Source organism: Ciconia boyciana, chromosome 22, assembly GCF_034638445.1.
Source record: "Ciconia boyciana chromosome 22, ASM3463844v1, whole genome shotgun sequence".
Taxonomy (NCBI): Eukaryota; Metazoa; Chordata; class Aves; order Ciconiiformes; family Ciconiidae; genus Ciconia; species Ciconia boyciana.
In genome coordinates, this window is record NC_132955.1 from 6,193,746 (window position 1) to 6,212,256 (window position 18,511).

Consider the following 18,511-nt stretch of genomic DNA (forward strand, 5'->3'; position numbering starts at 1 on the left):
TGCCCCAGCTCCAGAAAACAGATGAATGGTGATCTACTTTGTCCATTGCTTACAATTAAACGCAGGGCAGCTGGCTTTTTTGCAGAGTGTATGGGGTAAGTGAACAAAACTGAGCTCTGAATTTGTTGAGATGGCAGTGTTCTATTAAACGCAGGTAGAGTCTAGTCTCTTGGTACTTATCTTTTTCATTCTCTGTTTATTCCTCTAAATACTGCTGTGTTTAGCTAAAAACACGTCAACAGGTCCTATCATGACTATTATAGTTTGCTGCTGAGATTTAACAATGAGTCATTTTGCTGTTTTTTAGATCTTTGATGATGCGTACAAGTCCCAACTCAGCTGTGTTGTCGTGGACGACATTGAGAGACTTCTAGGTGAGTTAGGACGATGAGAGAGAGCTATGTTGTCTGCTGTGCAGAAATACTGAAATATTTGCAGTACTGAAATATTGCAAACTGGAAATGATCTGGACCCATTTACTTCAGGAGCCTTGAACTGTTCTTGATACAGTGAAATGGCTTAAAAGTTCATCTGCTTAGTGGGCATTAAAATGCATTTTTCATTTCAGATTATGTCCCAATTGGACCACGGTTCTCTAATCTGGTGTTGCAAGCCCTTCTTGTACTGCTAAAGAAGGCCCCCCCTCAGGTAAGAAAGTAATCGAGGGGCGAGATGCCCTATTCCTATAATAATTTTGACAGTGGAGAGCTTTGTGTCTTGCTGATAGCTGCTGTGCTGCCAGTGGTATTAGTGCTATTGTCTCTGATTCAGTCAAGTTAATCCTAGCCTGCTGCTGTTCATTCAGTTAGACATTTCTAGGATAACCACAAAGGATTCAACTTTAATTACCTAATTACTTAAGGCTGAATCTTCTGCAGTTAGCCCTAGAAATACTGACTAAGGAAACAAGTTTAACCTTCACCATGTAAAACTTAAACATGCAAGCTGTGTGCTTTCTGATTAACTAAAGAACTGTTTAGTCCAAATCAATCCCTGGCTCAACCATGTGCTCCCTCCTTATTTAGAAATCAATTTCTAAGTAATGTATGATTGTGGATGTCAGGGTTTAAATTTGTTCTTAACTTGAAATTATCAGGTGTTAATTACAATGGGTGAGGAAAGCTTAAGATCTTGCATCTCATGCTGATCCTGTCTATTTGCACTTTCTGGCTTGATGAGATTTAAGAATGTCACAAGTGATAACATTTCTGAAGCTTGCACTGAATGAGACAAACAGGCAGGGACTCTTCTTTTTGGTTTGTCATTTGTCCTGTTGTTCACTGGAATTCTGCTGTGTGTGTGAAAGTATCTGCATGAATAAATAACATACTAACAGGAAAACCTTGAAAGTTGGTATCAGGAAAAAGCAGAGAAGCACAGCCTGGATGAGTTCAATTTTTTTTGTCACTTTTAATATCCTGGAAACAGTAACGTATGTGTGAGTGTTGTTTTCATTAGAGAGTTTGGTGAAAAGACCTTTCAAATATAGAACTTTGAACTAAATTGTAATGCCACATGCCCTGAAGTTCCCCTTGTAACTGTCAACCTGGGAGAACAAAGATTTTTTTCGCCGTGAGTTTTCTATGCCATGTGAAGTCTCTAACATAAAACTTGGATTCTGTTATCACATATATTGGAACAGAAAGGCTGCCTGTATGCAACAGCACAACCATTTTTGATCGTCATAATCTCATGTAATCATTGACCTATTGCTGGGTATTTCCACAGTACCAGGAAATGATTGTTCCCATAAATCAATAGGGGAAAGTAGAACTTGAGTTGGTTCAGTTGTCAAAGGAACTTAAAATATTAAATTGTCCATCTTATCATTGCATCCTCTGAATGTATTTTGCTGCTTAGATGCACTTTTGTTGGCACCCGAGTCTCCCTGAAAGCAGGATGCAGGGCTTGAAGCTCTCAGATATTTGCCAAGTTTATGCATGTTGCTAGAGATTTGTACTTTGCAATGTTTGAAATGCCCTTGAGGCTGGAAGACTTTGGGTTGACAGCCAATATTACGGTGACTTAAGCCATAAATTGTTGGAGGGTAGAGAGAGAGTTTTCTGAGGAAATGTCATTGTTTTGATTGATGATCTGTTTTTTTGTGGGTGTGTTGTCTTTTTTTTTTTTTTTAAGTGTCCACTATTGGCTATGTGGAAATTAGGACATTGGGTTAGACGGACCCTTTGGGCTGACCTAGTTTGGCAGTTCTGATGATTAAGTTCTTCCTAGCTTGTTTGTTTCTTGTGAGCTCCCTGTGATAGTCATGGCATGTGGGGATATTTTTCATTTAAAAAAACAACAGTGTATAAGAGGTAGAGTCATGCAGGAAAAGGCCTTTTCTGCTGTGAATGTTTACTGTGAAAAAGATTGAATTTGGGCATGGAGACTCTTGGGGTTTTTAAGCTCATGTGAGAAACTCACGAGGGAGATAATACTGCCAGTTAATCAACGCCCTTCCAAGTTCCCTCTGAGATGACTAGCTCCCTTGGGGAGCAATTTATTTGGAAGTAATGGCTGATTTCAGGGGGTTTGTTATAATTTCAGATGCAGATACGTGCTTTAAATGTACATGAGTAGCATCAGTGGTACTAACCTGCTCCATGAGGTCATACCAACACAAATTTCTGTGGAACTGGGCTCATGGTTTAGGTTCAATCCTCATAAAAGTGGAGTGTCCTGGGACATGCCAGGCATGTCCCTGTGCTGAGAGAAATCAATGGCAAGATGCTGGGGAGACAATACCTGTTCTCCATTGCTATCAGGCTCTTCGCCATTTCACTTGTCAGAGGGGCCCGAAATATAGAGTTGATCTGAAAAGCTTAGAAACAGGAACAACGAAGCAGTTGAAACCGCAAGCAAGGAGCGAGTGGGAAGCGGAGGGTGCATTTCAGCAGCGCAGCTCTGCTGCTCCTATCTTTGTGGCCCAGATTATGTATTCACACGGTGTTGTCACATCACTTGCAGAGAGTATATTTAATGTGCAAGCAGCTTCCTACAATTACTGTAGGCTACATGTGTAAGAGGAGCATTTCTGGGATGAAATCTTATTAATTATGCATTGAGGTATATGTCTCTGTTGCATTGGTTTATGAAAGCTGCCTCCCAGACTCCTCTCTTCCTATTGAGGCTGTATTTTTTTAACGTGGTGTGGGAAGGGCAAACACTTGAAGCTTCTGGTTTTCTGGGCTTTCTGGCTTGTTTGTACTTGGCAGAAGTTTTGAGAGTAAACACCTTAGACTCTTTAAAGGAACTAGAAACATCTCTGAGTTTGCTTTAAATTCCCGGTCACAGCTCATGCTTGCTAGTTCCACTCAGCAATGCTTAAATAGTGGTATCTATTACTACTAGTTCAAGAAGACTGAAAAACACTGCATTTTGTTTAGCATCTTTTTTTTAAACCAATTAAAAAGCTTTTCTAAAATGGATTGAAGAGAAGAAAATAAACCATGTTCTCTTGGGTCTTTATTTCAATCAAGTTTCCCTGTGTTGTGCAGGAGAAGAGACTGGGGGGGGATAGAAAGACTGAAAAGGACTGTCGCAGCAGGGAGCCAAGCGGGAGAAAAGGACTTCTCTGAGAACTAAGCAGCAGCAGCTCCGAAAGCCGAAGCTGCTTCATCTACATGCAGAGTCACACAAGGCATGGAGACACTCACCAGCCCCACAGAGGTTTCACATGTGCTTCCCTGCTGGTTCCTGTGAAAAGCTAACAATTGGCTCAAAGGGTGAAAGACCATTGCAGCATCCCCGCGCTAAGCTGGACGTACAATTTGTGCAGTGTTATGAAATGTCTGGCTTAGCGAGATGCTCGTGACCACTCTTATGGATGCCCTTCCACTGCTCCCAGAGGCCCCCGGCCCCTTTTCCTCTCTGGGACACTGGAGGCTTTTGCCGATTTATGAAAGTTGATAGGGGAAAGCGCGGAATAATCTCCTTGTTTGATATAATCCCAGATGCATTCCTGATTCCATGTCGCTTGGTGTGAATTGGAAGCAACTCCAATCAACAGCGATGTTACCTTTATGCTTGTAAACCTGGGGTATTGTGTTTTCTCCCATTACATGTGAAGAATTGTTGATACCCCAAAACACATGCATAAAAATATACAAGGGTCCATAGTTGAGTGAACAGCTGGTGGGAGACCAGAGAGGCACTTCAGTATCCACCAATACTTGGTTATAGCATAGTTCAAGTTCCCCCCAACTCCCCTTGCCTAGGGCTGGCTAGATTTGCTGAAATCCTGTAATTTGAGACTCCACTGACATGTTGAGACTCCATTTGCTTGTAGCAGAGTCTATGTAATTCTTTTATGTTCTAGTTTGTCTTCGGTAGTCAATGCAATAATATGGTGCCCATTAGGAAGTGAATACTGTGTTAGAAGAATCAATCTCATAATGCTTGAAAATGTAGTCGCTTAAACCTACTTCCTCTTTTATCTTTGAGTCCCATAGTTCTCTGCATGATTATATCCTTTATTCAGATAAAATCCCTGCAGTAGAGAGGTGAAATCTGTGGTTATCCCACTTCTAGAATGCAGTGGGGCAAGACATGCACCTCTCTACTGGGTATCCCCCCATCAGTACAGAGGGATCTTGGGCTCCAAACTGGGGCACTTTTATTGCCTAAAAATGGGCAGGATGAATCCAGGCTTAAGTGATGTGCCTGTATCTAATCTCTGTTGATGGAAGAACTAGGCCTAGAACTGCCCTGGTAATGAGTCTGACACCAAATGATCTTAAGCTGTTGAAAAGCCAAGTTCCTCCTTACTTGGTAGTTACTCTCTCATTATGCCTGATTTTTGGAAGTTCAGCTTTAATCCTGATCTTCTATGGGCTGAACACATGGCACGTTGCCGTTGCAATGGCGGCTGTAGAAATTAAGGATCAAAAATGTGAATACTTCTGAAAATGGGGGCACTTTAGCAGTACATCTCGCAAGAGCAAGAATAAATTCAGTGATATCCTGTGGTGTGTTGTCACTGCAGAGTCGTTGGATGAAGGCAGCTTTTTCAATTTGGCTTGATGGCTTTTCATGCTTTTGTGGTAATGCCTGGGGCACAACATTTCTGACTTGCAGGTTTTCCACTTGTTTGCTGAGCAAGTTGCCTGAAACTTTGAAAAGTACAAGGGACTCCTGACACTTAATTTTCTTTTAGTAATTGATACAGCAGAGATTATGCTTGTTTTATGGTAACTGGTTTTCCAGTGGGTCAAGTTTAAAGGTAGCAAGTCGAAGCGCATAGCTTCTTTTGAAGAAAGCAGGGAAAAAATCAGTGTTTTGGGTGGAGCTGTTAAAAAATTTAAAGCACTGTTTTGCAGAGTAGCCATCTGTTCTGAGGAGTTTTCAACCATTCAGTCATCAGTGGTTCAGGGTCCTGAGCATGGGTCCTAACAGAGATATCTAAAAATTGCTGATGGGTCTGACCTCTAACTTGTCCTGTTGCTTTTGAACCTCGTTAAGCTTTTGCCATTCCTAGTGTCGTGCTTGCTTGAGTTCAACTGAACTGTATGGTGAAAGCAAACATCCTTTTGTTCAGTTTAAAACTGATGCTTGATAACTAGTGCTCCCTAGTTTTTATTTTGAGAAACAGCAGTTTCCCCACTCATCTCCTCTACACCATCTATGATTTTATAGACCTCTCCGTTTGCCCCCCATCAGTTTACCAAGAGTCTATTTAGGGAGGTTATTCTGTATTTCTAACCATCCTCATTGCTTTCCTCTGATTTCTCTCACTCAGTGATTTATTTGAAATTGTATTTGAAATGGCTAGGATTGCATAGTGTCTTAAAGAGCACCCTGGATTCATATGGTAGAATAATGACTTTTGTTTTACTCTCTTTCTCATTCTAAAAATGTCTGAGTGTTTGCATTTTGAGTAAGGTTTAGCATTGAGCTGGTGTTTTCACAGAACTTGCCACAATGACCGATTCCAGTGGCTTTCCTAAATGGTAATAAGTCATTTAGAGTCATTTTTGTGTGTGTAGTAATTGTCCGCTGGCCTGATTTACAGCAAGTTTGGGATTCATCTGACTGAATGTGGCTGTCAGCGGTTTGGTTTTCTACGACTGAACTAGCTGTTTAGAAAATAGTTTGCTGTATGAGTCCAGAGTGTAGGCAGCTTTTCTGGGAGGAGGGTACATGTCATCTGGGCTCCATTAACTAAGAAGGAAATGCAGAGAATGAGATCATATGTGGACACCTGAAGTTACAGGAGGTAAAACTCACCTCACTAATTATGTTTCTGTGCTGCTTGCATCCTTTCCTGGTGTGAGACCTTTTAGTCTCTGATGAAGCCCCAAACTAGACTCCATTTTTATTATAATCAAGCATGGACTTCATCAATGTAGAAGTTGCTCAGGTAGCATCCTTCAAGCAGTTAGTCTGCAAGTTGTTATTCCCTTGATTGATGTCTTATCTGCTGTGCCAGGCACTGTACACATGCTGTTAGCTATATTTTGGGAACAGATACTGCCTTGCTGGCTGCAGTTGAGCGGGTTTTTCCCCCTGAAATACTCATAGTTCATGGAAAACTGTTATTAACACAATCTCTTACCCAAGCTGTTCTGGATTTTGAGAATTACATATGGTAATAAACAATTTTTAAAAATAATTGCTATAGCTTGTAAAGCAGATCGGTCTTGGTGGTATAGCATTGCATGGATTTGTGCTTGCAAGAGAGGGTTGGCGCATGTTTTGGAGGTCTTGGTTCTGTTCAAGAGTCTGTCTTTGGCTTCCTTTGTACCCTAGTACCTTACCTGTATAATGAGAAAGCTGTTTGAAGGTGCCTAACAGCATGCATATGACTTGTTACAATTTTTTGAATAAGATAGCAGAAATTCTCCTTACAGGGCTTATACTTTTTACTGAGTTATAGCATATATAATATCAGATATATCAACATTATTTATGAATTGAACAAAAACTCACTGAGGACAGTGTGTTGAGGAAATATAGAGCAACCGTGAAAGCAAAGTAAGTGAGAATCGAGATGAACTTTTCTCAATCAAATCTACTGATAATTTCTGTGTCTGCGTTCTGAAGATTTTAAGCATGCATCAGTTCTGCTGTCACGTGTGCTGTTATCCCAAGTATATCTTAGCAAGTTGAAGGCATATCTTAGCTTTGTCCTTGGGTGGTAACTTCAGAGCAAATGTCAGAGCTGTTTGTACCACACTTCCGTGGTTCACGAGCAGGTGATGACTTAAGTGTTCTTAGGGAACTCATTTCACACAGTTTCTGAGCCTGCGTTTAAAGTCTGTTTTACCAACCACTTTCAAAGATGAAGACCGCTGAAATTTTGTCTTCATGTAGGCAAACAGCTTTTCTGTTGCCGAGCATAATTTATTTTTCTTGGTCTATTAAGTGCTTTAGCTGAAAATGAGCACCTGGTGGGGCTTTCTGAATTTCTTGTAGGAGTGAGGATCAAACGCCATTTGCTTACTCTCCACTGAGCGCATCGTTTTTTCATCTTTGCATGCAAGATCTCACTGAATTGCTGAGATTTGGCTTGAACTTGTAAAATGATAAAATATTTTCCTGGCCTTGCTACACAAGGACCATCAAGAAGGAAACAAATAATGTGCAACTGTAAAGCTGTGGTCATGCAGAACATACTGGAAGCAGCAACCTACGGAATAGTTGTATTTATGCTTTCTGCAGACATTTTATGGCCTTCTCAAGGCTACCTACAGACATTTTTAGACACTCAGACCTTTTTCTGCTTGCTGTGTGCCACCAGCAGGTGAGTTTTGTCTAGTGATAAAGCATTCCCTATTCCTACTGCCGTTTTAAACCTGGCATTTCTGTCATCAGTTCAGGAATTGGCTGCTTTTCCCCACTAAATTGCCCAGTAGGTTTCTGAGGATTTCCCCCTCTAAAGAGGTGACTGAGCTGGTGAGCGTGGTGCCTCCTGAGATGTAGACAGCGATTAATACACAGAAGGGTTAGCACAGTGTTTCCGTGACAAAGCCTTTGTGTGAAGCTCGTGACCTGGGGCATGCTCTGGTTTCAACCTGCCAGGCATTACTTCCTTGTGCTGTCTTAGGCTAAAAACAAACTTGAAGTGAGCACTTGAGTTTGTTACCAGTTCTGGTGCCTTCTCATTCTCCATCACCCAAAGCAGAACAGATTACACCCAAAGGAGTGTAATCTGTTCAAACACAAAAAGTCAGTGAATACAATGGCACTCAGGGAAAAATAAACAAATGCTGTGAAGATGCATCATCTTCATCAAAGATGTATTAAGCTTAAATAGGTTTTCATCCTTTGTCAAAGGAATGCAAAGCACTTATTAATTCTGGCTGCTCTGTGGGGATAGTTTTTAGGGTTTTGTTTGTTTTGTTTTTTTTATAATGATGAACAGAGTTTTGTGTCATGAAGTTGCAATATAGAACTTTACTCTTTGTCTCTGACTGTCAGCTAAACTTCTGTACAGCAAATGAGGATACTTGGCCAGCCAGGCCTCTCCTCAACCCATGGGCTCCTTCTGTACTGAACTGGAAAAGGGACTGATCACAGCCGATAATCCCAACAGCTCCTTCCATCAGCCAACACTTATCAGTGTCTGAACACTGCATGGTAAAATTCAAATAGCACTGAACTGGTATTTGCAAGATGAACTAACAAAAGTTGATTTTTATTGGCAGTTGATGTTTTCCATTCGTTGCTCTATTGTTTATAAACCCTGTTACTGCTCAGGCCAACTTGGAACTGGTGTGTGCACTGTCGGTTTGAACTCGGAGGCTGCCAGACGTGGTACTGTCCTTTTATACAACCACACTGGCAGTGGGAAGTCTTATAAACTTACGGCAACCTCCGCTCTTAAAGCATGAGCTGTAAAACCATTGGAACTGTCTGCACCGTGACAGAAAATTCACTATACCCACAGGATTTCTAAAGACAGGCTGTTCCCCCGAGAAGTCATCTGTAATTCAGCTTTTGGGAGTGGGAGTTTGCTCATGCTTTTAAATTTAATGAGCTTTCATCTATTTATAATGATGAATTTAGAAGGAAAGGTAGGAAAGCTGTGAGTATGGGTGGGTCTTCTGTGTACCATAATTTTTGGACCTTCTTGGTGGCATTACTCTGACTTCTGAAATCTGATCCTAGTCTTGTATGGTTGATGTTGGCTACTTCAATTACTGACAGATTTAATCCTATTAATTTTATTTTAAGTGGTATTTTTACATGGCCATTTTCCATTTTTCATTTCTAGTTAGCTGAAACTTCCCAAGGCTGGTTCCTCTCTTGTTTTTTCTTTCTTGACACTTTTTCCATTGTGTGGACAGGGTCGCAAGCTTCTAATCATTGGAACCACCAGTCGCAAAGATGTCCTGCAGGAAATGGAAATGCTGAATGCTTTCAGCACTACAATTCATGTGCCCAACATTGCAACAGGGGAGCAGCTGATGGAGGCTTTGGAGGTGAGAAAAAGTTCAAGGATGACAAACCAGCTCAAAATTTGCTGGAAATTAGTGATTTTGCAGTAGCTCTGCATTTGGGAACACTGTCCTACTTAACATTGTGTGATAACATAACAGTTCTAAGGCTTCTCTGAATTACTTTTTCATACAATAAATTAAGGCAAAATGGGAGAATGGTAGGTCTAGGGAAAAAGTTTGTGAAGTAGGTTGAAAGATTCCAAGGGCATGGAAGTGGGTAATGAACATAATTGGGACATTTAAACTGAATGTGCCTGGAGCGTGCCAAGCTCTCATGAATTGGAACAACATCACATGAAGGTGTTTGGTGCTGAAGAGATTATAGGTTCTTTATAAATTCGTGCCCTTAATGGCTTCTTATTCTGTGCCATAGTGGAAATTGTAGTGAATATTGAAGGCTGTTAAAATAAACTTAACAGACAAATCTTTTGTGCAAACTTGCAGAATTGTCACAATGATAGTATCACCAAAGCCTGAAAGACACAGACACTCTTGCAGCAGTTTTGAAAACTTACTGTAGCTTGAGCCACTGGGTTCCTTCTAATCTGGAGAAAACCTAGAATGCATCATAAAAGAGAATCACTGTTTGATTAGAGATGTTATGAAAAGAACCATTATGGAATAAAAGAATCTAAGTGTTTTGCCTTGTCTGGATATATTGCAACAAACTTTCCTTTTAAGCTAGAAAATGCTTTCTAGCTTCTCATTCCCTTTCTCCTAAGTTAGGTAGCATTATTCCTACCGACAGTCTCCTGTTGTTGATTTTTTTCCTTTTTTTTTTTTTTTTCTTCTTCCCCCTCCAGCTCCTGGGTAGCTTCAAAGACAAGGAACGCAGCACTATTGCACAGAATGTCAAAGGGAAGACTGTCTGGATTGGTATCAAGAAGCTGCTGATGCTGATAGAAATGTCATTACAAGTAAGAATGTTTCTGGTCCAGGAAGGACTGGGGTAAATAGAGCCGTCTTAGAGGTTCCCACTTCTCTGCAGACTCCTACTTTAGCTGTTTGGTAGGAGCCTTTGAATTGGTTTAATTGAGAAAAGAGCTACAGTGAGAAGAAATTTTCTGAACAAAGAAATCACCAGGTCTTGGTCCACGGATAGATCTTTAAAAACCACAGTGCCTATAGGCTGTTTAGAGCTGCACTTCAGAGAAGAGCATCTGGCAACTGGAGGGATTGGATTAACTTACCTTTCATGAAATTTCTTCTCTACACCCAGCACGTTAAGACTGCAGATAGCAATCGCTTAGGGTTTGTTTTTTTTTTTTTTGTTAAAGAAAAAGGTGCCTGTGCAGGTGTATGTGCTCTTTCCCTGAAGAAGATAAATCTGTCAGGCTGTTCAGCTGCTCTTCTCTTTATTTTCCACTTTCAGCACTTTAAAGAAAATAATTGCAGAGGGTAGAAATATGTAGCTCTTAACCCTCCCCCGCACCCATCATCTATGCCTGCAAGCCAGCCATCAAGCTTGTGCTCGACAGTATATGCATGCTAAAAATGAGAGGGTGTAGCATGCAGCCCTAATCCTCCGCGGCTGACATTTCAGCGCCCTTCTGAGTCCTTCCCCCCCCCTCGCACACACTCTCTTTTCACATCAAATGGATTTAGTGCAGCTGAGTGAACTGTCCTTAGATCTTCCTAGGAGAGGCTGAGCATAAGCTAAGAGGCATGTAGTTTAGCAGCATATAAGTCATGTATCCCTCTGTTCACTATTCACAATTCTGTTAAAACTTGCACAGCACTAAGGATATGCTCTGACTGGATGTCACCTCAGGGAATAAAGTCATTTATCTAGATTACTTTTTCCTCTTCTTCCTTGGCTTTTAATTCCATACCTACAGGCAAGTCAGTAAGTCATTGCTCACATGTATTAAATGTATTTAAGGGGTGCAGGCCTTCAGGGACTGCCTGGCTCTGTTGCAGTCCATTTTACTTAGCCTTGACAATGGATTCCTTCTTCTGACATAGGACGTTTTCTTTTGCTGCTTTGACCTTAAGTGTTGGTTCTTTTCCAAACTGAAGGTGAAGGTTATGTAAATTATGGGCAGTTCTGAATCTGGAGCATGGGTGGAAATGCTTACCCCGGCCTTGTTCACAGCATCACCCCATGGCTGCACACCTATGATGCTGTAGGTAGGGAGTCTTCACACTGCCATAGACTGTGCAGACAGGTAAACTGGTCTTGTGCATTTTTTTTTTTTAACCAGACCACTGTTTCGTAGGTGAGTCCATGACGAATCAGGCTGGGAGAAGACAGGCAGAACTGTGACCCTGTGCCACTTCTGACAAATTGAACAAGTGTAAAATGAAGGGCTGCTACTGCAGATATAGATGACTGATAATCCACCTTTGCTACTATACGTGGATGGTTGGTAGCAAGGCAATTTATGTTATTACACTCAATTTGGGTAATTGTGTAATAGCATAGGTAATAGCATATGGAAGCTATATATAAAGTAGTTCTGTTCCAAAAGGTCTGAGGTGTTTACGTGACTCCATCTGCTGAACTGCTATAAATACAGGAAAGCAATACAGGCTCTCACTATATAGGAGATCACCCGTATCTGAATGCACTGAAAGATCACAATGATATCTAATTTGGCTAGCTTTTACAGGAAAGCAGAGTTTCACCAAATGAGAAGTCCAAGACTAGTTCCTTTTTACACTAAGCTGGACCACAGCTTTTTAGAAAGAGATTTGAATCTGAAATCCCTTAAAAATTCCAAGTGATGGATGAAATTTCTCAAAATTCAGCTGATTAGATCCCAAGGTGAATGAATTCTTTGCAAAAAATGTGCACCTGGTTTCTTTCTCTGCAGTCACTGAATCTGTGTTTTTTGTTTTATTAGACTAGTAAACCCAATACATGCTATATGTAGGAGTTCTTAAGCTGTTCAAATGCCTTTCAGTTTGTTTCAGACTAAAGTCTTGCTCAAGCAGTCTCTCAATATCAAAATCCTTTCTTGGGGTACCGTGAACCACAGCATTGCTCTGGTATCTTGGATTGCTTTGTTACCTTGTTTACGAGCCCACACTTTACAAAAAGTGTAAACCCACACTTTTTGGCAGCTTAATTTCCGTCAAACTACATTTATTGCTATTCCTGGCCTTCTTTAATGTCAAACTACTCGTATTTAGTGTCACATACTTTGGTCATCTTGTATACACTGAGTGTTCTGGAATGATGTTACGTTCTTGTTCAAAAGAAGTCTTTGATGAACGGATACACTCATGATTTGCCACGTGAATCCAGAGAAGTTTAGTTTTGAAGTATCCTTGGCTGCAGTACATGGACCACCTCACAGTGCTATCAGGTGCCACGCTAGCTTCACCCTGCCCTGATGCTGCAACCCTCCCCTGGGGTGCTGCTGGATATATGAGCCTTCTTTTTCCATAGCTAAGGGGCTGGTTCCTTCTGCTTATTTTGCCTGCCTGTCTTGTTGCTCTTGGACCTTGCTGGCAACACTCCAAAACCCAAGGTCTCTCTCCTTGGACTAGGAACCTGAATGAGCCAGGCAGCTTTCCAGAAAGACCCTTTTTGCACCTCCAGTATTTCCTGATTTGGTAACTTCTGTTTAGCATAAATAAAACTTAAAGTTAATTTAAGCTGTTTGTCTGTAATATATTTTAACTTACATGAGAACTTATTTTGAAAGGTCATCACATAATATTGCCTATATTATTTTAAACTAACGCTGTATCTAGACATACTAAGAGTTTGGATTTTATGACAGGTTTACAGGAGTACTGTACTGCCCAAGGGCGTGCACATCTTGGTGGAGTATCTCCTCTTCTCTGGACTAAAGATTAATGAAGTCTCTTCAGTTGCCTTTTTTCCTAAGGGCTCCCAGGCATGTCCTGGGGTTACTGCATTACCTAGAAAGGAACAGCCATTTTCTTGCCACCTGTCTGAGCTGTGTCACAGAGTTGGTCTCTGCGCTGTTCTTCTAGAAAATCTTTCATCCAGTTTGACAGCAGCATTTCTCCTTTCACAGGGCAGTAGAGGGTCTGTTCAAGAGTCCTGAACCTGCTTCCTCTTTGCACTCTCTTGACACCATCTTCTGCTCCTTCCAGGACAGATCAACCTTCTGGTTTTGTGTCTGTGTTTTTTAATAAGCTATTTGATCAAGTTTGCCTCTTTGTTGCCTTTCAGCTTCCTGCTTTAGTCTTTTGGACAAGATATTGTGTCTGCAGATAAATGCTGTTCCTCCCAAAGAGTCTGTAGAAACTGTGTCAGTACCGATTATGGACAAAGTGTCTTACCATGGCCACTTTCTTACGTCCGAGTGAAAAGGGGTGGGGAGGCAGCATCTTTCATTTGGGAAGCAGAATACTGGCATTGACAAGTTTGAATGTCAGCTGGTGGCGTTAGTACAAATTTTCTAGGAATGAAAAGATTTGTTGGTATATATCCATCTTGGATCATGTTGGGTTTTTTTAACAGAGCTATCCGATTGGTCCTTTGTTGTTATTTCCTGATTGTGATGACTTTTCCATAATTTCCTAAGGTTTCACCAAGGTCCTGGCAACAGGACCATCTTCTTTGCAGGTAGATAATACTCTTGATCCCTGTACCAGTCAGTGACATAAGTAATCTTAGAATAAGCCAGGCCCTTTGACTATTCTGTGTGACATTCTCTTTCTATCAGCTTTGGGCTTTCCGTTGATGGCCAGAAGTCAAGCCTTGCTCCATCTCAGTGTTCATGGTTCCTTGGGTCAATCTGTGATGTGAGAGATTCTCTCTCTACTGAGTAAATTGCCTGGTTTTGTGGCCTCTGCAAAAAGTGTCTTGACTCTTCACCCACTGTTTCATGCAATAGACTGTTGGTATTGGCGTGGCTGGCAGCATAAATATTTGCTATGCTTGTACGGATTTTGCCTTTGGCCCTTAGCAGTGATTCTGTATGGAGTGCAAGTACTTACCTAGTGAGTTGCTGTTCCTCTAACCATCAAGCTGCCTTTCACTGGTTTGCCTGATTTGCAGAATACTTAAGATCGTAGAATCACAGAATCATTCTTACTGGAAAGGATCTCAGGACATCATCTAATCCAGTTCAGACCTTCAGAAAGCATATGTGTAGATGGACATCTCACCACTCTCTTCGACATCAACATTTGATAGGAACCAGGCCCTTCCAGGTCCAACAGGAATGGAGGAAGTTTGGATTTTGGATTATTGCCAGCAAGGTCCACTTCTTGGCAGTTCGTTTGCCCAGGTCTTTTAGCTTTCTTATGGAGAATCTGTGAGTTTGGACCATAGATGAGAAGTCAAATCTGAGGACTTGGTGGGCTGCCACTTGAGTAACTCTTCTGAAGAAGTCCTTTCAGAAGTAGACGCCTTCACTGCCCGTATCTACAAAAATGCCATGTGTCTTGCCTGAGAAGGCCAGGGATCCCTCTCAGATGCACTTTTCTACTCATGGTCAAAGATCAAATGTATTTTGTCCTTTTCCTCAAATCCCTTTCCTTTATGGGCTGCCTGAAGCTCATTGAGAGAGTGTGCACTTGTAATTCTTTTTGTTTAAGCTTGGCCTTGGCAACTCTGGTTCCCAGGCTTGCTTTGGCTGTCTGTGTAACTTGCGTTTCAGCCACTTTTGAACCTCATGTCCAGGACTTGCAGTGAGTGCTTCATCTTGCTCACCATGCAGGTGGTATCTGGGTCTCTAGGGTAAACTGTTTGTGTCCACCTTCTCTTTGGGTAAACGTCACGGAGAACAGGAAGGTACTAAACAGATATACTCTGCTAATTGTACCCATAGCATTTTTTAATCTTTGTCTAGTCCAACCCCCTTCTCTGACCAAGCACGATCAACTAGAACAGGTTGCTCAGGGCCATGTCCGGTTGGGTCTTGAATACCTCCAAGGATGGAGACTCCATAACCTCCATGGACAGTCTCTAATAGTGTGTGATCCCCTTTGCAATGAAAAGCTTTCTCTTCTGTTTATATGGAACTACATTTCAATTCGTGCCTGGGACTTTCTGCCCTGCCAATGGGCACCACTCAGAAGACTGTCTCTCTCTTCTTCTTTACTCCCTCCCCTCAGGTATTTATACACATTGGTAAGAGTCACCCTTCCCTCCCCAGACCCGAATCTTCTCTGCTCCAGACTGAACAATCTTACCTCTCAGCCTCTCTTTGTATGACAGATGCTCAAGACATTTAATCATCCTTGTGACCCTTTGCTGGACTCTCTGGTATGTCACTGTCTCTCTTGTACTGGGGAGCCCTGAACTGGACACTGTCCTCCAGGTGTGGTGTCACTGAGAAGAGGGGAAGAATTGTCTCCCTCAATCCGGTAGCAACGTTCTTCATAACAAAACCCAGGATGCTGTTAGTCATCTTTGTTGCAAGGGCCCATTGCTGGTTCATGTTCAACTTGTCCTCAAGGACCCTCAGGTCCTTTTCTGCAAAGTCACTTTCCAGCCAGTTGTCCCTCAGCCTGTACTGGTGCATGGGGTTATTCCTGCCTAGGTGGAAGACTTTGCATTTCCCTTTGTTGAACTGCATGAGATTTGTGTCAGTCTGTATCTCCATCCAGTTGAGGTGTCTCTGAATGACAGCACCATCATCAAGTGCATGAAACACACCTCCCAATTCTACGTCACCTGCAAACTTGCTGAGAGTGCACTCTGTCCCTATATCCTGTTTGTTAATAAAGAGGTTAAACGATATTGGCTCCTATATGGATGCTGGCATATACCACTAGTGACTGGCCTCCAACTGGACTTTATGCCACTGGCCACAACCCTTTGAGTCCAGTGGTTTAACCAGTTTTCAGTCCATTGCACTCTCCCAGTTATTTAGTCTGTACTTATCAGTAGATGACACTTTGTGTGGCCATCTAGAGTTGTGGTACAAGTACTGCATTCTGGAAACATCCAGAAATATAGGAAGAGAGGTGGCTGAGTTGTCATAGGACTGTAGGATAAATGAGGTCAGAAGGGATCTCAAGATGTCATCTAGTCCAACCTCCTGCTTAAGCAGGATCAGCCACATGGTCAGACCAGAGTCCTTTGGATGGGGAAAGATCTGAGACCCTTTGCAGGTGAGAGTCACAGGCTTAGCCTCATAGTGTGGATTGTATGTATGGATTCCCCAAGAGAAAGGGGACTTCCAAGTAATCAGTGTGGCCCAGGATGTGTGGCCCATGTGCACATACTCCTATCCCAATTGTCTTCAGCCTTTCTGATAGAATCATGGAATCATTTAGGTTGGAAAAGACCTTTAAGAGCATCAAGTCCATCCGTAAACCTAACACTGCCAAGTCCACCGCTAAACCATGTCCCTAAGCACCACATCTACAGATCGCTCAAATACTTGGGGTTTTTTTGTGTTGTATCTTTTTCAAGCTGTTTTGTGACTTTTGTGTTGCCCTCAAATGCAGTGGTCATGGTTTTAAATAGATGCTGCTTCACATCTGGAATTGGTGGAAATTTTCCTTTAGGAATATAAAACATGGTAGAGGAGTTCAAGAGCCCTTGTTCTGCCTCTTTGGTGGGAGGCCATAGCACATGCTGAAACTTTGCTTCCCCCCTCCAAGGATAAGTCCCAGTTTTATGTTTTGGTAGAGCACTTGCCTGTGTATTACCAAGTGGGTGATAGAGCTAGGGATCTTACAACCGGTCAACTTCATAGTACCATTTACTGAATGTTTTCAGAATGAACCCACTGTATTTTCAGCATTGTGTTAAAGATACAAGATGTTGATGAAGATTACAGAATGAACAGAAGTTGGAGTTTCTAGGCCAAATGAACTGTTGCAATACAACACAAAGATACTCAGAACCAACTGTCGCCAATTTCCAAAAGTTTATAGTCCTAACTCATTGTATCTTGGTGTAGGCATGGGAATTTGCCTCTTCTTTTACTTTGGAGTGCAACAAGCCCATGCATCACCACAGAGGACTGATGCAGTTATGCAGAAGTTGTGTCTTCTGATGGCAGCCTGAGTCTCTGTCTCCTTAGTAGTCTTTCTTCCCACATCCCTATTGTCTCTGTCTCACTGTTGGGGGAGAGGCAGGACCGATCTTTAGGGGATGTTCCTGGTTGATGGAGCCACAACCCAAGTTGGTACTGCAAGTTCTGGAAGCCTTTTACTGTGATTCAGCTTTCCCTTATGTGCTAACCTGCCACATGCAGCTCCTCTCCTCTGGTGCTTTGCTCCTGGAGCTGTAAGGGAGAAGGAAGACAGGGGAAAATTGAGGACATCTTCAGTCCCTTCTGCTCCAGACTGTTTTATTTGCTGCCCCAGCTCTAGAAAGGGGGAGATAGAAGCAGGCACAGAGTTGGGCCTGGCTTGTGCAGAGCCAGGCTAGAATTGGCAGTGTGGGATGAAGCTAGTGTGCAGATTGCCATCAAAACAGAAGTACCTGATAGAAACGCTTGTGTACGTTTCCAGTCTGGCTCATCTCCTAGCTATGTGAGCATGCTAAGCTTGTGCTAATCAGTTTTTTCTCTTGGTGCAGTACTGTATCTGCACTACTTAGCTGCAGAACTTCTGGGCAAGCAGGCTGATCTCTGGCCAGGCCAATGCATGGGCAAAGCAAACACACATGCATCTCCAGCTATCTTTGTGGCCTCATTTTCCTGTTGTGCTACTTGGAAGATTGCATCGCGTTAATGGAGATCTGTTTTGTTTGGTGTTTAGATGGATCCTGAGTATCGGGTGAAAAAATTCTTGGCTCTTCTGAGAGAAGAAGGAACGTAAGTACTTTTATTTTAAAGCATTGTTTAAAATTCTCTTCTCCACTCAAGCATATCTTCGAGGGGAAACTGCAGCGTAGTATATCTGATCTCATTGTTGGCCCCTCCTGTATTTACAGAACTGTATATCAGATCAGTTCTCCTTACAGCTATATGCCAGTTGTTTTGGGAGGGGAGAGGTCCTGAATACTTTTTAAGAATCTGCATGCCTGAATTCTCTGCTTTTTCTTAATTCACCTGTGACTTTAAAATTTAAATGATATTGGACCACAATTTAGCTTTCTTTAACTAAAGTAAATCAGAAGAGATTCCGCTAGAGTTAAAATCCAACTGTTTATCTGAAATCTGGAACTTTGATTTTTTTGTATT

The 18,511-nt window shown here is 41.9% G+C and overlaps 1 protein-coding gene across 6 annotated transcripts in view; it reads left to right on the forward strand.

Annotated features, from left to right (window-relative positions):
- NSF (N-ethylmaleimide sensitive factor, vesicle fusing ATPase) overlaps positions 1–18,511 on the forward strand; it is an 82,156-nt gene that overhangs the window by 61,870 nt on the left and 1,775 nt on the right. For all 6 annotated transcript variants that reach the window (XM_072885925.1, XM_072885922.1, XM_072885924.1 and 3 more), the window contains 5 exons: positions 308–374; positions 569–648; positions 9,288–9,422; positions 10,244–10,357; positions 18,087–18,142. In XM_072885925.1, the coding sequence (XP_072742026.1) occupies positions 308–374; positions 569–648; positions 9,288–9,422; positions 10,244–10,357; positions 18,087–18,142 (452 nt within the window). The remainder of the gene's footprint in view (positions 1–307; positions 375–568; positions 649–9,287; positions 9,423–10,243; positions 10,358–18,086; positions 18,143–18,511) is intronic.